At 44.7% G+C, this 25,694-nt stretch overlaps 1 protein-coding gene across 1 annotated transcript in view; it reads right to left on the bottom strand.

The window, feature by feature from the left end:
• Window positions 1–14,476, bottom strand: part of MGAT4A (alpha-1,3-mannosyl-glycoprotein 4-beta-N-acetylglucosaminyltransferase A) — an 87,014-nt gene extending 72,538 nt beyond the window's left edge. The window contains exons 1-2 of the mRNA XM_075426960.1: window positions 14,386–14,476; window positions 10,094–10,408 (exon numbers count right to left, since the gene is read on the bottom strand). Coding sequence (XP_075283075.1) covers window positions 10,094–10,187 — 94 coding nt within the window. The 5' untranslated portion in view covers window positions 10,188–10,408; window positions 14,386–14,476. The remainder of the gene's footprint in view (window positions 1–10,093; window positions 10,409–14,385) is intronic.
• Window positions 14,477–25,694: the final 11,218 nt, after the last annotated feature.

Here is a 25,694-nt window from a genome sequence, read left to right as displayed (position 1 = left end):
TCTCCCATGTACCTCTTCCCATACACATACTTCTTCCAGGCATCAACAGCATTTGCCTCTAACCACCAGCAAAAGACAGCAGTGCTGCAGCAGACAGAGCTCGGCACCCACTGAGTGGTCAGCGGGAACATGAGCAGTGGCTGCCCAGCCAGAAATGCCCAGCACTGCTGCTGAACTCCAGCCCTTCCCTCCACGGGACCAAGCAGAGGCTCTGCCCTGGTCCTAACAGCCTGTTTCCTCCAAACTTACAGGAAAACCACATTACTGACAACACCAAATTTGAACCAAGTGAGAACAGAATAAAACAGTATTACGAAGGAGTGACAGAGGGAAAAGGAGACAGCAGCATGTCTTGAGGCAAAAGAAGCCGCAGTGACATTTTGACTTTTGAAAACAGTTAACCACAGCCATCCTACATTCGTTATCTGAATCATTAGTTCACCATGACTGCACCAGAGAACAACTTAAAGGCATTGGTATCAAATACAAGAACATATTATGAATGTCCTAGCATAAATTTTTTCCTGCATGAGGACAAATTCTCAACTTCAACCGATTCAAATCATTGATCATTGCCATCTACACACAGCTAAAATATCACAAAAACCAATGCAACTCATCTCTGGATCCCCAAAATACATGCAAAAAGTCTTCCATTCAGTTACAGCTTGTTCCAAGTTAAAAACTTGATCAAACTAAGTTAAATACAGTTTGGTTTAAAGCAACATAATACATATACAGAGCAATGCATTAGTCTTTTTCAGTGTCTCCATATAATACAAAATTGCACATTTATTGTATACAACTGCCTTCTCAGTAAAGCAGTGTGGAGGAGAATGACGGAAAAAGAGCCCTGACCCAAAAAGGTCATCCCTGCCTATGAATGCATGTATCCCATCAACATCAGAAGAGAAATCAGTTATTCTACCATTATGTGTCTACACACAGGAGTTTTAGAAAGGTCTCCCCTATTTCTGTCTAGAGCCTCCCTGATCAATAGATACATTTGTGCAACGCGAAAATGTTCAACCCTGACACTTCCACGTAAACAAACTCTAAAACACATGGACTTCCATACATCCTCCAGAATGTGACTCACAGCACATACACCAACTGTAACTGAGTGGTTGATCCCTCTCAGGCATCCCAAGAGCATGTGGACTATTGTGCGATTGCTCAGCAACTACTTCTCACAAATACGCACTTACATAAAACTTCCCAGAGGTGTCACCTGCTTTGCACACTTAAACAACCTCTGTGTACACAATTGGGATTTCTTGTCATGCAGTAACCTGGTCAGCAACAGGATGCCTGTGCAGCAGCATCCACCCACCCAGGGCTAACAGGCTCTCCATCTGAAGGATTCCTGCCCAGGCAAGATTTTCATGAAGACAAAGTAGTCATGTCCAGGAAAACCCAGGTATATGTAGCCCAAACCTTCTCCAAGAAACATCATAACATATGCTACCACTGTTGAATATTCAGGGCTCAGACTTCGAGAGTTAAGATGCTGTGTATATTCTCAGGCTGATTAACTCATCTACAGAACAATGTGGCAAGGAAACCACGCACACAGGTAAGTAGAAACATGACACACAAAGAAAAAGCAACCATTCAGTTCTGCCAACCTGAAAGCTTCTGAAAACTTCAACATGATCTGTTTCTATCACAGAAATGTCTACAACTCTGCAAGTTTCTGTACATGTAAAAAACAAGACACTTACTTTAAAACATTCCTTTCCCTCACCTCAGAAACCAACAAAACACACACAAGCCAGGAACTACAGCAAGAAAAGCCAGCTTCCTAAATTAAAATGAGATTAGTAATGGTAGATCCACAGCCAAAAGTTCAACATTTTGATACATTAGAAGAAAACTCATCCATCAAAAGATAACTGGTCAGAAGAGTGGTACCACCTCACAATCAACAACTCTAAAAATTCTTCTTAGCTTGGGCACAAAAACCAAGCATCGCAGAAGTTTGATTATTGTTTCCACATGTGCTACAGGGTTGAGGTTGCTGATGCTCCTTGTTTTTCTGTGCCTTGACAACTGTGTTGAACAAGCTCTGTTTCTGAGAACATATTCTTTCTAACTTGTCCTCCTTTACAAACAACTCGTGATCAAAGCTTCTCCATGCTCCCACATCGCTGTAGATTAACAACCACCTTGCAAGTCAAATGTGATCCCATCACGTTTGTTTTATTCAAATCTCTCTCCAACAGTACCTCTCCAGTTTGTCCCCAGGGGCTGTGCAACTAAGTATGAGGGCTGTTTATTCGCACAACCACTTTATAGTAATTTGTAGTGGAAAAAAGATTTAGTTCAGCCCATCTCTGAACTGTCTGAAGAAACGTACATGTTCATGGCATTGATATGTAACACCACGACGTATCTGTGGCCTACAATAGCAACATTCATGCTTGATAAGCATAGGAAATTTTAAGATTACTTTTGAGCATAAGATAGTAAAATTATATACTGCTGCAAGCAAAAATAGGGTTTCCGTTGTTTACTGTTAGATAGATGGGTGGCACGTCCGTGGGAAGCATTTGCAGGAATAGGCAGAAAGCTGCGTGAAAGCCAAGAAGACAGCCAGAAAAGCAGCTGGAAGCACAGCTCTAGAAGACTGTCTAGAGTAATTGCTTTTTAGGCAGGGACTAGCTGGAATAAAGCCTTGCACTGTGAGCAAGGAAATCACTTTCTATTCACTTTCTGCTATGTTCAGGAAAACAAAACATAGTGCATTATAAATGCAACTAAATTACAGTTACCAGCATCTCATCCTAAGAAGCAACAACTTATAGGATTCTAATCCTAAAGACTGTATCAATAAATGAAAAAGCTTTTTTGTTATCCAGGCAGCAAATAAAGTCATGATTACAATGCAGGAATAAGATACTGAATAAGATACTACTCTAAACCACTGGAGTGAGGGGAAAAAAAAGGGGAGAAAAATAATCACACTTGAAAAGAAAAACAAGTCACTTCTTGAGATTTTTCTAACACAATATTTTCATGGTTTCTAGCCACAGAAAGGGCTGTAGACATTAACAATAAAAGGTTAAGTGAATCCGCTAAAATACAAGCAAACATGTTATGTATTTTAAGGGATCAAATGTTTACAATAATAAAGGGTAACTCTCGCATATCTCATGCAAATATCAATGTTGTCTGTAACAAAACGCACTGGCATGTCACTCCTGCCACAAGAAGAGATAAACTTGGCAAAAGGGAAGAATACCTAGTATAACTGAGGTTAGAAGGGACTTCTAAGGGTCATCCAGTGCAATGCTCCCCTCAAAATTCATTTCAGCAAGATAGCTAGTTCAAAGCTAGATCATTCCTGCCAGCTGTAGGCCTTCCCTACCTGAGGCTTACTTTGGTGGTGTCATATTGACTTTAAAAAAAGTGTAACTCACTCTTTTTGTGCTAGCCCAAAACTCTATTGGTACCAAGCATGGTATTGGTGTCTTTGACTTGCCATCGCTGGCTTAACATGTTCATGGAAATTCTCTGCTCTTTCCAACGATATACTCCAGTATGTAACTGTACTTGCCATTACAAAACCTTTTTCCACTACCTAACCTTGCCCTCCCTTTCAATTTCAGTCCCTTGTATCCTGTTCCTCACTATAGCGACAAACAACAGATTATGTCCTCTTTTTTTTCCCCCTCTCGAAGAACTTTTAAAATATCTGAAAATTATTTTCCTGTCTCACTTCTCACACCTTTCCGTTAAACTCACAACTTTCCTTTTAAACTTTAAACAATGCTCCTTTGAACCCCACCTATGAATCTTTTTAATTTGCAGTGCACCAGCCAGAAGTGGACACAGTGTCAAGCAGAGCAGAAAGAAGCCTTCCTGTGTCTTGCTGGAGTAGTAGACTTCATACTTCTTTACTTAACACCCCTTTTCTGTTCAATTTATTTTTTTTCTGCAATAACGTGATGACATGCTTAGCATGCAATTTACAGTGGACCGCCATTCCTAACTAGAATCCTAACACCTAATTTCTTTCCCGTTCTTTATGTATACCTTTGATTTTTTTCTGCTTTACTGCACCCCATGTTTTGTCTGGGGCACTTTCACCTACCTTCAAGCCTCCACTCACTCCCCTTCCTGACTAGGTCTCCAATTTGCATAAGTTATTTTAAACTTCAGTCTCTCTGCTTACCTTCGGTGCTCCTCCCAGCATGATGCTGTTTGAAATCTAATACGAAATCTCTCTCTCATATCATCCAAATTCACCAAGGAAAATATGAACCACCACCAAAACTAGGACAGATCACTGCAAAGCCCCTCTTGCTCACTGTTAAAATCATGACCACGTATCTATTGTAACTAGTCTAGAAAGACAGTTATTAGCAAGAAGATAAATACATGCTGACTTCCAATCCCTTCCAAAGGTTTCTTAGTATATACGCCTCTTACAGTAGAGCTGTTAAGGTATAAGCAGCTGTGTCGGGTGCAAGTTTCTTGCCTGGGTTGTCTAAACTACTTGTATGATAGTCTCTGCATGGGAGCAGCAACCAGCATTTTGGAGGAGTCATGTAAGCATGTAAGACTCAGGCTGAAGAAGTATTAAGAGAAGCCACACTGAGCAAAAGTATTGCCTTTCCCCAACTCTGAGGGCTGGGCCACAATCAAGAGCAATATCTCAGGGCGCTGGCTGAGTCTGGTAAGGTTAAACGCTCTAGTAGCAACCAAGTTTTAGAATCCCATAAACTGTCGAGCTAACCTAGCTAGCAGGTTATAAAAAAAGGCAAGGGGACAAGGCAGTGCTGCAAAAGCTTCTTTGGTTGCAATGCTTTCCACTGCAGCTCACCAAAATCACTGGTGTCAGAGAAGCTCTGCTGCAATATGCACGAGATGGACACAAAGATAGTGCAGACCTAAACACTGCCCACCTGAACAGCTGGGATATGTAATACTTCTGCTTAATTTACCTGGGACAGCACGTTCACTACCTGCACAGGAATCTCATTCCAATCCTACATTCCAGATTGGCCTTAGGGAAGTTCAACTCCTATTTTAATATCAATAAGCTGTATGCCAATTTGTCTGTTTCGGAAACCAAGCTTGAAGTGTATTTTAGATAAAGACCAGAGTAATGTTCATGAGCTGGTGTTAAAAAGGAAACTCTGTTTCTTTTAATTTCAATTCCTGGAAGATCTGCAACAGAATTTCCAAAGGAAACCAATGCTTCCCTTCTATTTACCAGAAAAGAAAAAAGGACCTCTCACTTTTCCCAGTTGGTAGTCCATTTGACTTTTTTGGTTGGTCGATCTTAAGTCACATCAGCAGGAAATCAGCACATGACTGAAAATAGGAATGTGCAGCCAGAAGACTGTAATCAGCATTTACTTGAATAAGAGCTTCTCTTAAGATCACAGAATAAACTAAGGTGGGTTATGGTTGCAAAATACTAACATGCATCTCTCAAATTTCTGATCTATATTTGAAGAGAATATTTGGATAACCATTGCCAAGATAAAAAAAGATATATATTCCATCCTCCTTGCCCTTTTTCCTCCATGGTTCTGTGGGACTCTTCTCTCTGGGAATTAATATTCCTGGTTCTCACTCCAAAATTTTCCACCATTGGCTGACGCCTTTTGTTTTAATCTCAATTAGATTTTTCTTACGCTTGTTGTTAAGCTTAGGCATTTTTCAGCACTTATGATTATTGTGGCTGAGAAACTGCAGTAATTCTAATTTTATGAAAATAGCTAGAGGAGAAAGACGACAACAGTTTTACTACACAGCCCAGGCCATTTTCTCTCCGAATGAGAGAAAACATCAATCCTTTAAACAAAACAGTAGCTCCAGCCATCATTACTACATGAATATTCAGCAAACGACGAAGCTAGTTAAATATCTCCAAAGTAAAAGTCCTCTTGGAGGTCATCCCATGTTAATTTAAATCAGTGTACCAAAATAAGCCATCCTCCTGCAGTGAAGAGATCCTACAGTTACAACACCACCCTTGGATGAACTGAAAAAGAGAAGCTTTTTCAACTAATTCTTCATCATTAAATAATAATAGGTTTTACATGGGAAAAATATGACCTACGCTGCTAGTTGCAGATTGCTCTAAAAACTACATGGTCTAGACAATCGTGAAGGGTTAAGTTGCGGCAGATTTTCATGACACATATTCCATACATGTCCTCACCACTTCCAGCAGCCAAATGCCTTCTCAAAGTGACCCAAGACACTGCTAACTACTATCTTTCACCAAGAACAAAGCATGCATACTTTAAACCAAAAAAATGCTTTCTTTTTTTTTTTTTTTAAATCAAAGGCAGAAGGCATCAGAGTAGGACTTTAACATAGGAAGGAAAGTGATGAGGTTGATGAATTCTTTGCTGAGGAATTTCATCCTACCACACATGCCCTAATTCAGTGAAGTTATTTACATTCCTTACCAATCTCCATGCTGGCGACAGGCATCAGGAAGTTCACTGACGAAGAAGAGGTTCTTGAGCATTATGGAGCATAATGCTCTTCCTGGAACATTATGTACTCAAGACCACTAGTCACAGTAAAGATCAAAGCATCACGACTACACTCTCTATATAGCGCACAACAGCTTTGATGTAATTTGTGTGACCAGTGTAATAGGTATGCAGTATGATTTTGTGCTGGTTAGACATTCTTAAGAGCAGTGCCTTTAGGATAAAAAAACACTGCGTTTCTGTAGCTCACAAATGAGGTGGTGAAGACCTGTGACCCTGAGCAAATCAGTACTACCAGAAAGCATGATTCAGTCAAAAAAGATGGTGTTAAGCATAAAGTTATTACTTGCGTAAGAGCTCAGTCTTAGGAGGAATTCAAGAACATCTTACACTGAACTGACTGACTGCGAATGTAAAGTGATGGCAGATCCTTAAAAGTGCTTCTTCTGTGCACAAAAGTCATCAGCATTTTGGTAAGATTTGATTTCCAACATCTACTTCATTTGTGCTAACCACAGCACATTTTTAACTCCTAGAAAGCAGTCTTGCATCTCTTGTTCATGAATCCCACAGGAAAGGTCTTTCCCAGGTGTACTCAGGGCTTGTACTGCTTCCTTACTACTCCAGCACTTCTAGACATTGCATGGGGTCCAGAAAGTGACAAACATCTTGGCCTAATTTTGAAGACTCCTCCAACGAAAAGAGGTTTTTCAGTCAACATTCCTCAAGCACAGTTAACTTTAAAAGCAAAACCATGTAATTGGCTATTTCACCCAAACAGCAGTATCTGCCCCGTGAAAGGTTATTTATGTAATCGGACCACTGGGTAAGCCAGAGCCATGCTGTTTCCAGTGATGGCACTTCAGATAGACTATTTCCTTCAACTCCTGACAACTTCTCAGCATATCCTTAAAGTTTGGAAAGCACTGCTCTGCAGAGACAAATTTTCTTACGTCAAACTAGTACCAAAGTCTGTATCACTTTGAAATGTCTAACTCCTATCCTTCATAGACTGGAACTAGGTATATGTACTAGAGGAAGACATGATCTACAAAAATATCACATCATGACAGTCTTACTGCTATTCTACTAAAGGTTCTGCATTTTAAGTGACAATTATCCAAGACCTTAGCTCTTCAATTAAAATTAATCACTTGAAGACCAGATTCGGGTTGTTAACAGCAGAAGCATAGTGCCTTGTTTCTAAAAAGCAAGATTTGTTTTAGTTATCACTACAAAAGGGTGTTTTGGGGTTTTGCTTTTTCTTTTTAAAGATGTAAACAGTATTTTCTTTCCCAGTGCAGATTTACTTCGCTGTCCAAAGACTGACAGATAACTACAGGAATCTAGTGCATGCCATATAAGTGTTCTGAATAACAAAAGATGATGATCAGCGTATGTGACACCCCATAGCCTTTCAGCAAATGGGAACAGCAAGCACTATATTTGCTTCTAATTGAGCCATTTAATAATTTGTAATGAAAATGTTATCACTGAATTAAGATACCACCCCACAAGGCTCACTAAATATGCATAAAATTATATCAAGGTAGCAAAAAAATTCTTAATAAAATTGTATCATCAGTTTCTGAACCTCTTCCATTGGTGCAGCAATGTCTCTGACTGAAAATGTGGTACTAAATGAACTCAAACCTGTTTTGGCTTTAGACAATCTGTGCAAATTATTAAAACGCCACATGTAAAAGTTAAAAAGTAAAATAAAATTTAAAAAACAGTATTCCATGTATAAATTTCTCTTGAAGTAACACCTTAAGAGTAAATTATGTAGATTCGAGTTTTAGAACTGTGATTTATGATTAATGAACACATTACTGATGTCTTGTTACACTGATCTCCATTTAACAAATTACCATCTTAACGCTCAACAGCAAGATCTGGAAGAAGATAAATGCAGAACTTTTATACCAACATTAAAAAAGTATTGATTTTAAGCATTCAGATGGGAAAAGAAAAAAGTATAAAAAAAATAGAGTAGTCTAACCAACAAAAGCTTAAATTATCACTAGTGTCATATATATGAGTACTCTCCAAATAGCAGATTTTTGTTAATCTCTTTTAAAGGAGGTTTTTCTTCGTGTTACGCTTTGACAAAAGAGAACAAAACTTGTAAATCATTGGTCAAGTAAGACAGAAGAAAAAAGCATGAGAAAGAATTTCATAGATATATATCTTTACTGAACTGAAAGCAAAATTCTTGTGAGGTTCTTCAGCAAGAAATTAATTAATTAATCAGTAACTTAAAATCTAACTAGAGAACGTGGTATTAGCCAAAATGAAGAAAATACTACTTCCAGTGCTGTTTAAATATCTTTTTCTTGTCAGTCTTTGGGACATCTACACTTTGTTGTCCAATTAAAAGATCTATGTATTACGACAACCTTGAGAACCTGACATTTTTCCTGCTGCTTACATTCAGAAGGCTAGCCTACCAACCAACTGCTACAGCAGAGACCACACCACAAAGCACCTGCTTCTCCTACAAGTGCACACTGGGGAAAAAAAAAAATTCAATATGCCACAGAAGTCATCTGCTTCTTTTGTACTTAAATAAGGGTTACAAGTTGGCTGTGCTACACCAGACAGCGTTCCTGGAAAACCACAGCTTTCTCTTACTGGACCTGAGGCACAACCGAAGATAATATTCTCAGCAGAACAGTCAGAAGAAACCATGTAGCAGTGTCACTTAAGACAGAACGTGTTTTAAAATTACTTGATCTTTGAAGGACAGAGTCTACCATTTTTCAAGAGATCATTTATAAAGGGAAAAAAAACCCCGACCAAAACATCCTTACTTCTTCTAGAAACCATTGCTGAACAAGTTTATTTGCTTTACTGGAGGACAAAACTGAAACATCTTACTTACAGTAAACCATCCTGACCCTCAGAAAAACTGAATTTTCCAAGGTTCACATGGAGTGCTATAAGTCCAACAAAGATACATAAAAAGGTAAAAGTCTATTACACACAATAGTTACTTGATTATTTCATGAGATTGCTCATGTTATAATAGATGCGTTTCCCACTACCTGGTCCATTTATTCATATTACTTTATTTCTTATATTATACTCTGACAATAAATATTTTACATTTCATTCAAAGACAGCAAGTCTTTCAACAATGTTGATTGGCAGTTTGCCACTGCCATCACTGAATCATCAGGGAAGACAGAAAGCAGCAACAAAAATAACATTCTCCAGCCGGGTTCATTGGCCGTATGTTGCATGGGGAAAAAAGAAAATCGAAAAAGAACAAAAACACAACAGAAAAAAAACCAACCAGAGACCATATGTTTTTCCAACAACTATCAACCAGGAAAACCAACCAAAACACAACTATTCAGCCTGGACCAACCCCTTCCTCCAACCGCAGCATTTCTTTTTCTTCAGGTACATTTTTTTTTCTTTTTAAATCAAGATCACTCCACGTTAATTTTCCTGAATCTACTAGCAGGTGTTTATTCCTCACCAAGGCAGTACCTTCTGGACCAGAGCTAGTCAACATGCAACATACTGATTGCTACCATATAGCAGCAGTGCACATGCCTGTACTGTTCATTCCTCTGCCATACAGCCACATGAAGGTCAGTTTGGTTCTGGAGCCTTTTACTTACCTTTCCCATTTTGCCAAGCAGTATACCAGGACAAACTGAGGAAAGTAGTGATGAAAACTAACACGGTGGCCACAGTTCCATTTCGGAGCCTCATCTCATTTCAGCATGACACTTGTTTATGTTCTATTAGCGATGAGGACCTATCTGTTGGGTTTGCTGCAATGAAGTCAGCTGAAGTCCACCAGCAGCAGCTGGCCAACAGCGACACGCAAGGTAGCTCTCACATCTCAGAGGTATCATAAATCAATCCATTCCAAAGTGTTGCAAGCTTTCTTACAGTTTTCACAAATTAAACTTCTCTTTATTCTTCTAGTCCTGTTTAAAAGAAACAAAATTATAACAATTATGCCAAAAATATTTACTAGAGTCCTCCATGTACCAAAAGACAGTAAAGAAATACTACTATACCCTCATTACTGTGGCTTACGTGCATCCCCCTCACACTGCCTCAGTCTCAGCTCAGGGAATAAAACTTGTTAAAATTAATTTGTCCTTTTTCTGTTAAGGCTGCTCATATCTTCAGGAGCTGTATTTCACATGAATTTGGTCATTAAAGGAGAAACATACACAGCACTAACCTTACAATTTTATCATAAACTCAAGGCAAGATCACCCGTCACTCTGGCAGGTGACAAACTGATACAAGAGCTGTTTTCAGGAAGCCAGCAGCTCAAGACCCTGCTCCGAAGCACTCACTTCGACAAAACCACTCTGAAATCAGTAAGGACTGGGGTAACTGCAGCAGCAGAATTGCCTCCAGCAAATCGAAAGACCAGAGCTTTAAACAGCATTTACAAGCCTACATCTCTCTTCCTCTACTCAGTGCAAGAGTATTTGATCCATCCACAACCATTTTTCCCCTAGTTTGGCTGCAGCTAAAGGACAGACTACCATCATGCATGCAGAGACTGCTCAAACTATACCAGCTGGCAACAACCTGAAAGCCCCACAAAAAGCCACGACCATATCACTCCTCTATCTCCACCACACAGGCACAAGGACAATATGCAAAAATTACCTACAGTTCAGTTTTATCCCAGAGGAAGACTCCACATACTGGAATTAGAAAATCCTCAGAGTATCTAACCACACTGTCCTAACTGAGCAGGACAAAGAGAACAGGGAAATAAATTGACCAGCTTAAAAAGATGGGGTGGTAGATTCATTTTTAAAGTGCTAAATCATCCTTTACAGTGGCTCAAACTTTAATATTCAACATTCTTTTAAAGCATTGCCAGTTTTCCGCCACTACAAACTACATCCAAGTATGCTACCCAGCAATAAATAACTTGCTTTGAATTTTCCTTGGAAGCAATCTCTGTCACACTCTTGCCTGGGTGCATTTAGAACAGGGGAAAAAATACTTCTTGTTATTACGGTACCAAGAGATTCCAGTCAAATCTGAACGACTCTTCCCAAGTATCGCAGCATACACTACATTTACTGAAGAGCTTGCAAAACAAGACATAACCATCAGGCACAGTTAACAAATGGATGGAAGAGAGTAACAAAGTTGCAGAACTACACGCTCTTGCATTCAAATCTTGGTCACAACTTCCAGGTTACAGAAGGTGCTTACATTCGGACTATGATTACCTACATTTAATGCTAGTAACGTGCTTTGTTTTGAGGAGCTTTGCACACAGATTTGTGGCTTTAAATATTAACTCAGAAATCACCTAGGACCTATGAGGACGAGAACAAATGCAAGTACATGGAAAGCAGACAAAGTGGATGGTAAAATTCAGTAAGAAACAAAATAATGAGCAGGAATAGAAAGAACCATGAAAGGCCTTATGATCTGAGAAACCTGAATTCAACACAAAGAAAGATAAAGACAACAGAGAGACCTACAGAAAGCTAACACAGAGAGCATGGCATGCCAGGAAATATCATCAGCACCAACACTTTGAATAGGAGATGGACATAATAAAAGCCAGAAGGGTAGGCAACAGTAGTTAGGCGAGAAGATGAAAGTCTGGGGGAACTTTAAGAGCAAGGAGAGGCAAAGATCTCAAAAACCTAAGGTTTCATAAGACCTGTCCACATGAATTTAGGAAGTTCAGATGATTCCCATACTACCAGAATAAGTGACTAGGATATCGATAAGGTCAATGACACTGTTTAACATGCCTAAAGTGGCTCTGAATCAAGTATGCCTAAAATGTAATCTACCTTTACCATTATTTTAGCAGCAGTCAGATCTCTCTGGAGCGGCTCAGGTGTGCATGAAAGACCAGGCTGCAAGCTAGACAGATTATCCCAATGGGGGCAACAGACAGCTAGTCCAACATGCAAACAAGAGAGGGCAGACAGGAGAACAAAAATATCTTCCGATAACGCAAGGAAAGTGAACTGACTGCCTTGCCAGAAAATGTGGGCATCATTTTTACATTTGCTGTGATAAAATCAAGATGCTGCGATCAGGGCTTCTTCACTGTGCTATCTGAATCCACAGAAAAAGTAGAGCCTGAAAGAATTCAGAAAAAAAAAAAAAACAAAAAAAAAACCCCAAAAAACAGTAGCAACGTGATTCCATTAGGAGTGAGGACATACAAAATTGTGTCAAATTAATAATTATTATAATTATTATGGGTTTGCATTGGCTGCTTCTGCTTTTATCCTTCTCTTTTGGTGTTGTACCCGCTCCTCTTAGCACAGGCACCAGCAGCCCAGCTACAGCTCAGCAGTACTTAGATGATTATTCAAGCATTTCACTACATCAGACTGCATACATCAAGGCCACGCATGAACCAGAAGCGTTTCCAGCTTTTAAAAACGCATACAGTTAAGCCAGCAGCAACCCACGTAAATTATTTAACCCCCAGGTGGTCATTCCAGGTTTGTTCAGTAATTGACAACGCAAACTAAACAAATTTAACTGAGCGGTAACCCAGTTTGAGCAGAGGCTGTGACAGGGTACAGCTACATCGGTGAAGGCTACGAAATTATCCAGCGCCGTTCCGACCCGGACTTTTCCCAGCGCAGCCTTCGGGGAATGACCCTGCCAGACGCTGAAGGCCACGCGTAGCGACGGCACCCGCCACCTCGCAGGTGCCGAGCAGCACCCTCACCGAACCGCGTCGAAGCACACCAAGAAGTTTCCCTATGTGTCCTGACACCCTCAAAATACACACAAGCTTATTTCCAGCCGCAAATCATAAAAACCCGAGGCGCTCCAGGGCCCCTGCAAAGGCTCTCCTCGTAGCTGCTGGGGGGTTAGGTGGTGCGGGATGAAAGCCCCGGGAGCGACAGGCTTCGGGGAGGACCTCACCCCACCGCACCGCCCCATTTCAAAGCTTGCTCTCTTGGGGGGAACGGTCCGTGACTAGAAGACCAGAAGGAGGAAAAGGCGCAGCAGGTTCGCTAAACGGGGGCTTTTCCACTTTTATTTCCACCGAGACGCTCCCGCGAAGCCCGCGGCGCGCCGTCCCCGGCGGCCGTTACCGGCCGTTACCTCAGGCTCGCCGGCGCCCTGCCGAGCCCCCGCCAGCCCGGGGGAGGGGGATCCGCCGCCCCCGTGGAAACCCCCCCCGAGTTAGCCGGGACCTTCCCCGGTGTCTCTCCGCCGCGGTCGTGACTCTTTAGCGGGGGAAAGGAAAAAACCAGGCGGGGAGACGGGCACCGGCCGCCGCCAGCTCTGCCGGGCGGCAGAGGGAGGGCGAGAGCTGACGGGGACGGAAAGAGGGACGGAGGGCGGGCGAGCGCCGGTCCGGGTTGCTGCGCGGCGCCCGGTGCATCGCAGCGGGGTTGCGGGGGGAAGGAAGAGGGACAGGAAACTGCAAACTCCGCCGAACCCCGCTCGGGCTCCCGGCACGCAGGGAGGAGGAGGAAGGGCGGACGGAGAGAGAAGGGGCAGCGGCGGCAGCAGCAACGCCGCAGCCGGAGAGGGACCCCAGCGCCGCCCTCCACACGCCCCGCGGGCCCCCCCAGCACAGCCCGGAGGGAGGGGGCGGCAGCAAGTCCCGCCGAGGAGCCGCCAGCGCTCCCCGCGCCGCCACCTCCACGCAGGTGCACGGGAGCGCAGGAGGGTGCACGCACGCCCGCGGACCGCAGAGCAGGACGACCCCCAGCCTCCCGCCCTCCAGAGACACCGCAGAGACCCGCGGCGCCGGGAGGCGAAGCGTCTCCGCCGCCCACCCGCTCCAGGCGGGTGCGGAGAGGAGGGAGGTCCGGCCCCAGCCTCCCAAAAAGCCGCCTCGGCTGCAGCCGCCGCCACCCGGCTGCCGGGTCCGAAGGCGGCAGCAGTGGCCCGGGGAGCGGGACCCGCCGGCCGCCGCCGCCGTCCTCACCTGTGCACTGCGCTCCGGCAGGGGGAGCCGCGGGGCGCGGGCGCGGCGGCGAGCGACCGTGCCGGCTCGCGCCGAGGCTCTCGCTCCCCTCGCCCGCCTCCCACCCTCCCCTCCTCAGTGACGCAACCAGCTCGCGCAACCGCCCCCCACCCCCAGCGCTATGGAACCGCACGGAGCTTCGCCCCGCCCAGCGGCGCGGAACCCCACCCACCGGCCAGCCGCTCTTTTCACCAGCAGCCAATGGGCGCCGAGCAGGAGAGCGCCGCTCATTGGTCGGGCGGCCTGTCGCTCTTTCGGCTGCAGCTATAAATGCCGCAGTCTCGCGATGTCTTCCTCAGTCCCTGCGGCGGGCTGTTTGGGAGCGGTGGTGTTTTGGGAGCTCGTCCCATGTTAGGCTCTGCTTTCTGGGGTTTAGTGTTCTGGAAGAGTTCCAAGAAGGGCGTGGCTGCCCTGGCGCTTGGTTACTCGTTGCCCCGTGGTCAGTTGCTAGAAGTCTTTCCTGAGCTTGGCTTTCTCTGGCTCACTTCAGGCTTGAGGCCCTGACCTGCAGTGTGAAGGTGCATCTGTACTCCTGAAAGGAAGTTTTGCTCAGCAGAACGTTTCTCGCCTGTCAGTGCCAAGCAAACCACATGTATTGGTGCCCTGTGTGATGCGCTTGTTCGCCAGTGGCAAGAAGTCAGTCATGAATTTTACCACTGAGCTCATACTGTGCTAGTCATCTCTTGGAGCTCGTGTCAGAGCAGTTTGAGTTAGAGCGGCTTGTTGCTTCACACCAGTTAAATGAACCCTCTGTCCTTTGTGCTATTCACAAGCGTGGCTCTGAGGAGGGCGTTCACGTTGCAATGGCCCGTGTGTTGCTCAGCAGGCTGTTAAACAGGTACAGCTTTGGAGGTGTGAAAATGAACTCACTTTCCTCTGGAGGGTCGTTACTGCTGTGCTGTGCAACCAGTGGAAGAAAGCCAGTGGCAACTCTGCTCTGTGGGTTCGTTGTTTAGGGTTGTGATATTTCTGTTCTGTAAGTGATCCCCTGTCTTCGGTGGCTCATTTCATGTGTTCCAGGAATTTTGTGAATGTTTTTGGGTCTGAAAGCTCCTGTTAAATAGCACCCTCAACTTAGGGTAGGGTCCTATCTACCTCGCAAGAGCCATTCTCTTACTGTGTAGTGCTAGCAGTGGTCAATCCTTTTGATCGACTAGATCGCTTCCCCTTTTTTTCTCGTCTTCCACCTAATTTAGACAAAAGTCTAGTTCACATTTTTACTGTCAGTTAAGGCTCTTAAGCTAGATATAGTGGGATAGTTCCCCACTAGAAATTTATAAAATCTTACTAGTTATTCTGTCTGAAGAGTGACATTTGACAAGCCTCCATAGATTTTTTTTTTTTTTAACTAATGTTTAAACATGTTGCAGTATTTTGACACGTTTGGGCACCTGCACAGTAGCCCTCAGTGATTTTGCTGGCTTTCTCAAAGCTTGCAAAGAAGGGCTGGTGGCAACTTGAGCAGAGCACAAAAAAGAAGCTCAGGAGAAGTTTGCAAGGTCTTGACACCCCGGCTGTTCTGTGATTTTATTCGTTGAGTGGTAAGAATTTATTATGTAAATGTGTGCTTCAAGCCTCCCTTTTGTGAAGAAGTGGAATAAAGTGGATTTTTTATTGAAAAACAAATTCAGTACAATAACTTTCAAACAAAAATTAGTGCATGCACATCCTCACACATGTACACGTCTACAGCAGAATTTTCTGTAGAGATCCCAACAAGCTAAGAACATTAGAGCCACCATTGTTTGCCTCTAATAGAATAGTGTTGCTTAGGGATATGAATTTTTGCATTTCTGTGCCGGAAAAAAAACCTGGTGGAGACAGTTTCACATAAAAGTCCTTTTGTCAGGAGAGCTTAGTCTGCTGAAGAAAAGACTCTGTTACAAGATGAGTTTAATGACAGTTATTTCACAAGGACTGTCTGCGCCTTCATACGTTTTGTTCCTTCACTGATTGAATGTTTGCATTAGGAAGGTTTACCGACTGGACCTTGACAGTATCCAATTAACTATTAACCTCCCCAAACAATAGAGTAAGTGTAATGTGATTGTTTCTCAGTTCCTCTGACATCTTCCCTTGAAGTTCGTTTTCTGAGAAGGCAGACAAAGTTCGAGATGGGGAAAAAAAAATTCAACATTGCCCTCATCTGACCTACTACAGCAATAATCAAATGCCTCTTGGCATATTCCACTGCTCAATGCATGCAAAAAGTGCACGCTGAAGGAAAATGCTGCAGCTGCCAAAGAAAAGGAGTTTGGGCTATATGGCTGACACGCTAAAATGTCCCTTACTTTTGGTGAGGGGGGCAGCTCCCTTTTAGGCCTGAACAATATTTAATGCTGGCAAATTTCCAGATTCATTCTTCCTGCCGAGTTATTCTTTCATGCTGCAGCCACTGCTGTTTAACTGGAGTATCGGTTTGAAATTGGAGAAGATTAAGCACTTCCAAACACTTTGTGTTTAAATGTGAGTGTTAAGGTGCAAATGCTATAACAACCATAATGGGGGGGGGCGGGCCTTGATGGGAGGAATTGTTTTAAAAGTATGGGAAGTTTAAGTCCTTAGTGTTCCAGCTTTGGTTGCTGAAAAAAAAAAAAGACCAAGGAGCTTGCTATTCTGTGCTAGCAGGGAAAAAAAACACGAGAGAGAAATGCATAATTGTATTTCGACAAAGGGAAGATTTCATGCTGGGAAATCTTTGCTAAGGTATTACCTAAATGTCAGAGTAAAGACACAATGGCAAAAGACGCTCCTGGCCGGCCATAATTTCATGTGTGCTGCAGTGGCTGTTTCTGGCACACCTGAGCTGCCAGCTTCCACAGTGCTGAGCGGTTGTTGTCATTCCTCAGATTCAGAGCTCGTTTTATCCAGGCACTTTTCCCAACTCATTCAGAAGCATGACAGCAGTGTTGTCCTTTTGTTTCACCGTGCTTGTGTTCTGGCTTTCCCAGGCACTAGGAAAGATGCCAAAAAAGGTAGAGGTTCTTGGCAGCGGCAGCAGAAGTCTTAACGGTTACTTCCGTGAAAGATGGCAGTCTGAAAATCGTCTGTGTCTCCTGACTGACAATTGAGTCCTCTCTCAGAGACAGGATTTATTCCCAGCCTGCCATTAACTTTGTTTTTTAACAGAGCAAGCACCTTGGGACTGTCAGTGCCTCTACCTCCGTTTCACCCCAGTTTTGCTTCTTTCAACCATAAGCCTTTCATGACTGAATCATGTTTGCTATACGCTAGCTGAGCGCCTCGCTCAGTGAAGATGTGTTCCTGCTGGGCCTTTGCTGCACTCCGGTGTCAACATTACACATACAGAGGGACACAACTACACCCAGTGTGTATCGGGGAAGGACTGGCATTGGTTGCCTGCTGCCCCTGCAGCTGGCCTGTGCCCCAGGCTGTCTGCTATGTGAGCTCAGAAGCTGTCCCCACAGCATGCGGCCGGTGAAAGGAAAAGCAAATTCCCCTTCAACCACATTCTCTCACCTGGTGCGCTGAGGAGCCAGGCTCCAAGTCACGGCGCAGCACCAGGAAGACTTGAGGCCCTCATCTGGCACCATGGCACGGCAGTAGAAGACGAGGCTAGCGGCAAAGCAAAGGGGAGCTTTCCCATCCCCTCCTTCTGACTATTTAAAATGGTGCGTGCGTAACAATACAGAAGGTTTTCCCATTTCACAGACAGGTTTGATGCTCGTACAAATTCAGATCTCATTAAGGTTTTATAGACGCAAACCGAAACAAATGAATGCTTCAGTGGCTGAGCTAGTTTGCAAAATGTAGTTTTTCATTCATGGTATTGTAAGCTTGTTTTAGATGTGAAGCTGCTAGATGTACAGTTCAGGTATTAATGTGCGGCTTGTGTAGCACCAATTGTAGTGCTAATACTCAACACAAAAAGGAATGTAGAAAATTGCATTAAAAATATGGTTGCAGGTAAAAATGCTTAGTAACCAAAAAATGCCACATTTAGGTAATGTTTATTCTGCCTTTTCTGTGACTACATTATTAAATAATCAGCTGTTATATGTTATGATGCTGCTTCTCTGCACAGAGCTGTGTCTCACTCAAAAGTCAGGTGTGATGGTGTCATCCTTTCCAGTAGGTAAATTTTTGGTCCACTTTAACAAGAGCAAAACTGAGGGGTGAGAGAGCAAATAATCTGTCCGAGAAGTCTTTCGGACAGGCAGGCACAGAGCTCAATCTCCAAACTCAGGTTTCTCTACCCTCACCCCCACATTGCTGTCAATTCGCTCACTGTGGAGGTTCTATGTGAGCTGCAAATGCCTCTGCCATATGCTCAGAGGTGACGAGCATTTACATTTATTCATCTTCTGAAGGCAGAAGCTTTTAAATGCATTCCTACAATTGCATAAACATAAACCTGGAAACCGTGAAGTTGATGTTATGCCGATATTGCTGACGGTAGCTGAGGTCCAATGCCCGGGTAAAGAACAGTCAGATACAGTTACTATTGAAGAGATAGTCCAAGTGAAAGGAAATCATGTTAAGAATTCCGGATTTTGATTGCCAGCTCATCCTCCACATGCCTGCTTCATGGTACTCTCTCCCCTAATTTTAAAAGACAGAAATTTTTTCAGGGAAATTTTGAGAACTAGCCTTTGTGCGTTGGACATCATCATAAGCAAAACACACTGAGAAGATGTCTCCTTTCACTTACCTTTGAGTAACCTGGTGGTTGGTCCACTGACAGTGTGACAGCTGCAGCTAAAGGGAAGTCTGAATCAGGCCCGCAGCAAGTGTGGGTTTCTCAAGCTGCTCTTCTAAAGATCTGCTTCACTCCTTCCTAGCAAAACTGAATATAGGTCCAGACAGCACAGGGAAAGAATCCAAGTCAACTTGCATAGGCAAAAATAAGGTATTTTAGAAACAGCTGTCAAAATCTAGCACATTGTCTTATTGGTAGATGAAGCTTTGAGAGAGACTGCGAGTCCTGTATTAACTATTTTGTGCGTAATTCTTACAAACTATAAAGATTTTCTAGCTCCACCCACTGCAAATGCCCAAATACCTACTTGAGCAATGCACAGTTAAGGCTTTAGTGTACTTTCCAAAGACGTGAAAATTTGTAAAACCTGAGCTAAAATCTGCAAAAACAATGCAAACCTAAACTTCTGGCTGCCAAGAAAGACAGACTAAAACTTTATACTCCAGACTTCGGCACAGGCTCCCCTGCCAGAGAGTGGGCTGGCCACGCGTTAGTTTGGGGTCATTTTCTTTGTCTCACCTCTCTTCTTGTCTAACCCTGGCTGGCCCTTCGTCACCAGTCCTCCTTCCCACAGGAAGACAGGGTTGTGCAGGACATGGTTCAGTCCACTTTGTTAGGACCAGGCGTTAAAGAGTCAAAACCAGGCACCAAAGAGTTGGCTAAAACCCAGCTCTGGGGCAAGCGACTCCCACCTACTCTTGCCCCGTCACCCAGGAGATGTCTGGTCAGTGGGTGTCGAAGGGCAGATCTGGTCATCTCTTGCAGACCAAACTGGAATAAAGCGGTGGCTGCCGCATCCCTTCGCTTTATGCTTGGTTTCTGATGGGGTCAACAGCCCGCCCAGAGCCATGCTATGACAAGAGCTGTGCAGTTGGAGGAGCAGGGGAAGATTCCTGGACTTCCCCGCGCTGACCTGACCTCTTTCTTTGGCGGGGGGGAGCACTAAGGGAAGGATGGACTTGGTGCACGTTTTCTGTCCCTGCAGACAGCATGGGGCGGGGGATGAAAATTCCTTTTCCCAGCAAAAGGTGAATGGGGGGGTTGGTAGCAAGAAGTTAATAGATGGGGTTGCTTACAAGGATAGAGCAAGCGTCTGAGGAATCATGATGCCTCTCCCTGAATTACAGTAGCTGTATGACCCTTTGCATTCATTCTTGGCAACCTAATTCCCAGCCAAAACTGCATATGTGGAACCTGATGCTGGAGACGACGGTTGGGTGAGAACTTGCACTAACTGCAGTCATCGTCTGTGGCCTACCAGCGCTCACGTCAGCATTGCCTCCACACGCAAAGAGGCATAGTCCTCGCTCTTGTACCTTCCCTACCCCAACACCTCCTGCTCTGATTGTGCCACTCTCCCTACCTTCATAATCCTGTACTAAAATTGTGAAGAACAACCAGAATTTATTAAACCAACTCACACTGGGGTGAAGAAAAGAAGAGACGGATTCATGCCTTGACAAATCATGACCTTGCAACTTGTGTCCTTCTCATCATGTCCAGCCCCGTCATGTCAGATAAGGGCAAAAAGTTCAAATCCTAGGTGCATCCCTAATCATTGGTGATGGCTTTTGGTCTCCCCATCAACCTGCCCTTTCTAAACTTCACCCTGAACAGCGTATTCACTGTGCATGTCATCCCACACCACAGCAGGGCCACGGACGAGCAGGCACAAATCCAGCCCAGGGAGGATGAGTGCTGTCATTAGAATCTAAGCTATGTGCTAAAGTGGTTCTGTCAGCAGCTGACTTGGGGAAGGAGGAGAGAGAGAAGGAATAAGAGAATGATATATTTAGACCCCCCCTTGCTCAAATTACCCATAGCATGTATCATTAACCTTAACTTGTATCCCTCCGAGATACAGCAAGTGTCAAGACAATCCCTGTGAACGTGTGAACTCTGCAGCACTGAAAATAATTATCAAAGCCGCTCTCCGTTTAAACTAGCAGAGCTGTTGCTCTGCTGTAATGAAAAGATCTCATGCTTTGCCCTATCGCAGCAGGGATCCAGGCTGTATTAAGTCATTCTGACCAGCCTTAAAGGCTTTAGTGATGTTTCTTTCATTGGAGCGTTATCTCTCTGCCAATTTAGAATCCCATCTCCTCCCCACAAAGCAAACCTATAGTTATCCAAGCAGCAGTGGGAGGATGGTAGATAGCAAGGAAAACATAGATAGGACAGGAGCATTCTTCATGGCATTTAGAAGTAATAAGTGCAATTTCCCACGTCTTAGGACTTTTTAGACAAAGGTTTTAGGAAAAAGATAAAAGAACCTCAGTCAGATGGGAGCCCTACCTGTATATCTGGACTAACGTGTAAGTAGCAATAAGCTAGGCACTGCTGCAACTCCCACAGGCAACAAAAATGACAGTAATAACAGAAGAGCTTTGGGACTGTCAGAGCTCCATCCCCCCAGAAGGACACCGAGGACATACATTTTTGAATGAAGCAGTGTATGCCTTTCTTCACAGATTCAAAAGAAGCTTTAGATTCCCATCTCCACATGCAAACTAGGTGTTCAGCCTCCTCTCAGTTGCATGCAGATTACGCTCCTGGCACACAAAGGGAAACCAGCAGTTTAAAAGCAATATGTTGATACCGTATTTTATTCCCAGAAAGTACTGTTCAGAATGACAGCTCCTAGTGTGATCCCACGCGCTGTGCAACTGCGTGGGCAAATGCTAATTCCGCCCACCAAACGCGCAGGTAATGAAAGTGAATGGGACAGGGGTCGGGAGCAGACACCAGTCAAAGCCACTAAGTACTGCTGGCAGCCGGAGCACACTGAGCAATTAATAAACTCTTTCTGAAGTTTGCAACATGTCCATGATGATGAGTTTGATAACTGCAGTAGCTACATCACTAGCATATTGCATGTCATGCATACTGTTACTGTTATTCCTATCCTGAGAGAGACAGAACAAATTACAAGGCTGACACATGCAGAGTCCTTTGTTTTTTAAGGTGATTACGCCTTATCCCTAGGTTACAGAGTTACGGCACATGCATACTGACGTGTTCAAAGTCAGGCCTCAGGATGACTCATCTCAAGGCAAGCGTGTTTATGGATAATTAAACCATAAAGCCATCAAGGGCCGGGTTTTGTCCCTGATCACTGGAGAGGAAAACTCAAGGACAAGGTGGAGAGCAACACGTTGGGTGGAGAGGGTCATGTTGGGCACAGGTGAAGTGGGCTTGCGTGGAAAGCAGTGGCTTTCCTCCCCATCTCTCCCATGCAGCAGTCCACAGCCCTGCCTCTTCCCTCTGCGTTGAGGTGAGGTTGCCAGCAGTGAGAGGGGGAGCCCCGGGCTGGCCGTGCCCCCCAGGGAGCACAACTGGGATGGTGAGCGGTCCGTTGGGTGAAAAGTCCCACCTTCTCCTCGCAGAGCGTGGCTGCAGCCTGGCCCTCAGCCTTGCCCTTGTACTCGTCCTGTTTCATCGGAACCTGTTTGTAGTTTTAAATCACAGTAATACCATATCTGCTGCTAATTACAGCCCAACAATACTAACTCAGTGTGCAAACAAGGCCATCATCCAAGTATTGTTTTGCATAACCAGAATGCTGGGGTTGTGAATATTTGCATAATGTTTAATTATTTAGTCAGAACATAAAATTGGTCTGCCTCTCAAAAACATTTTTATGAAATGTCTCAATAATTAAACACCACTATGTTTATTAACAGCAGGGAAGATTCATAAAATGTGTTAGTCAGAAACAAGCAAGTAACCACATCTCGCTACAGTAATCAAAACACACCATGCCAAACTAGGTCCCCAAGCATGGCAAACACCAGCGTAAACTCCTACGTGCAACCGAGCAGAATGTGATTAAAAGCGTAACAGTCCAGTGGCTGTACCTTGGAGGGGTCAGGGAGCCAGAATTCGATAGCTTAATTCACTCATTAATCAATACATATAATTTTGAGGAGACCGGTTCAATTATATGAAGTCAGCTGAAGTGAGCCCTGTGTCTACGAAAGGTGAAATCTGGGGTCAGCTGGAGGCCCGTGTGCGGTGCCGCAGCCTGGGAAAGCGCCTGCAGGCTCCTGCTCCGGCACGCTGCCCGTTGGAAGGCGGCGGGACCCCTATGCCGGCTGGCTGGCCCATGTGTGCACTCCTTCCTTCTGTGGGACCTGGGAGCAGGGGCGTTCTTCGTGGGGTTCCTGTAAGCAAGTCCTAAAAAGGCTGAAAAAAAAAGTAAAAAAAGATTTAGAAAAGTAGCCAGAGGCACATAATAAAAACATTTGCCTTGACAGTGTAGGAAAGGGGTTCCTCCTGCGGCATTTCTGCACCGGCTCTTGCTGATACGGAAGAGGGGCCAGCTCTGACCTCAGTTATCCTGGTGTGTAAAGAGAAAATATCACCTAAAATGAATGGTTGGAGTCTGGGCTGAAGTTGCTGAATGTGTTGGGGATGTCCCTAGCACCAGGCAAGACACAGAGGTTCTTTTAAGCAAGTAAAGCTGACAGGCTACAGAGGAAGAGACGGACACTGGCTGTCACACTCCAGACTCCAGTTTGATCAGAACAGTTTCTGTGCCCGAGTGTAAAAGCTCCAAATAAGTTGCTTGAAGGGAAGGCAAAATCCAGGACCAGAAATTGGAGTAATCACCCACTAAATTAGGAGGAAGAATGTCTTCTGACCTGGGAACAAGCAGTCACCACTAAAATCAAATATTTTAATAATTTGAACTTATTCGCTTACCTATAAGAGAATCATAAAATTAAAAGGTTATTTTAATTAGGCAAGAGGGAGATTTTAATTCTCTCTTTTAAATTTGACTTTATACTTCTGTTGTATTTCAAAAATATTATTCAAGAAATTAAGCTTGTGTCCGTCGTCCTTCTGCCCTCTCCAAAACTACTCTGTAACTTCCTAACAAGGATTCTGAATTACTGGAGCCATTTTCTGAGACAGGCAGATAGCTAAGAGGCTCCCTTTTTGTCCATCAGTTACATAAAAGCAGCCAAGGAAACCACCTCTTCTCCTCCCGTGTCCTTGGCGTCACTTCCGAGACCACTCCGAGCATCACCGTGTTGCAGCACTGCGCCAGGGGTTGTGTCAAACAGGAGCTGGTGGGGGTATGGCTTACTGCAGCGGGGAGATTTGCAGCCCTGTTTGTGCCACGGGGTAGAACGAAAAGGGAAACCAGCAGAAGCCTACCTGTTCTAATGACCACGCTCTGCTTTGCCTGCGTGAAACGTGAGCCCGCATAAACGGGCTCCGACAGGGAATGCCACTGCTTTCCTAAACCAAAGCAAAACCCTCCTTGCTGTCCTGCTTTAGGGAAGTAGGTCACAGCGAAATCTGCCTCCCCCGATCTCCTGTCCGTGATCGCAAGGCAAGATAAAGTATATCCTCACATTAAGGGGGGAAAATTTGGCGTGAAAAGGCAAATCAGAAGCTCACTGTCTCTCTGGAGGGCAGCTGACAGCGTGATCCTCCACCAGAAGTGCCTTGCGACCACGGAGCTCAGGACCTGCGTCGGGTGTCGAAGGAACGCAGCCACCCTTCGGCTGCTTGAGCGCTCCAGGAAAGTGAACAGAAAATCAGAGGGGAGGAGGAAGCAGCGAAGAAACAGGGCGCTAGGAATTCCCTGCTGTGATCTCTAGCTCCAACTCCTTTTCTTTGCATTGCTTCTCCTCCTTCCGAGACTGTAACGCTGCAGTGCGCAGAGCGTGCCCACCAAATTGCCGTGCCGCACAAAAGCACGTGCAGCACATTGGGTCCCTGGTGAACGCACACTTGCACGCACGTTGCACGCCCGTTAGTAAACGTGAATTAATGCTCGCCCTGTACTTCTATGCCGGCTTGATGCTGAGGTCCGACAACGCGTGGTCTGGCGCGACGCCTGCCAGCCGGGCTTCATGCAGTGCCGTGCGGTGCACGGCTTGCAGCGTGCCGGCAGGGCCGTGCCTCGGTTGGCCCTCGTGTTTCCCAGCCAGTCCTGTGAGCGCTGGGGATGATTTACTGCGCCGCCGAGCCACCACATAGCCCAGGGGTTCGAAAGAGCGTACGGGCGAGCTTTGCAATGCCACGAGGCTGGGGTGCGGGGAGCGACTTGTGCCATGGCTCCTCTTCCTTGGAAGTCTTTTTTTGTTGTTCAGAGTAAAGGCACGAACCAAACAAAAGGCTTCATTAGGCAAAAAGCAATCCCTTTTGCATACTCGAGGTGAGTGCTGCAGGGAGAGGCAAGGGAGTTAAATGGAGTCAGCCCGTGTTTTAAAGGAGTGGCCAGATGGGGAAGATGGTGTCTGTTTTGCCTGGACAGGCTCAGGGCCTTATCCTTCTGCCTTGTCTGCCGGCAGCCTGCCCATCAAAATTATCTCTGGTGCTGAGTGCAGAGAGGACGAGCCAACGGCTTATTAAGGAGTCTCTGTTCTTTCTGCTGAGAAAGGTGGCTCTTACTTTCCTGAAGGGTTATTATCTGAATTCTCCTCTTGTCACAACTCTGTTTTCCTCTGCTCTTTGGTTCTCCTTGTGTCTTCGATGTAGGCAATGTTTTGGGGGGGTTACTGATAGTCTTGTTAAATTCGAGGCAGGAGGAATA

This window comes from Opisthocomus hoazin, chromosome 1, assembly GCF_030867145.1.
Source record: "Opisthocomus hoazin isolate bOpiHoa1 chromosome 1, bOpiHoa1.hap1, whole genome shotgun sequence".
Lineage (NCBI taxonomy): Eukaryota > Metazoa > Chordata > Aves > Opisthocomiformes > Opisthocomidae > Opisthocomus > Opisthocomus hoazin.
The sequence above is the reverse complement of the archived record's forward strand: the minus strand, read 5'-3'. Positions and strand labels throughout refer to the sequence as shown.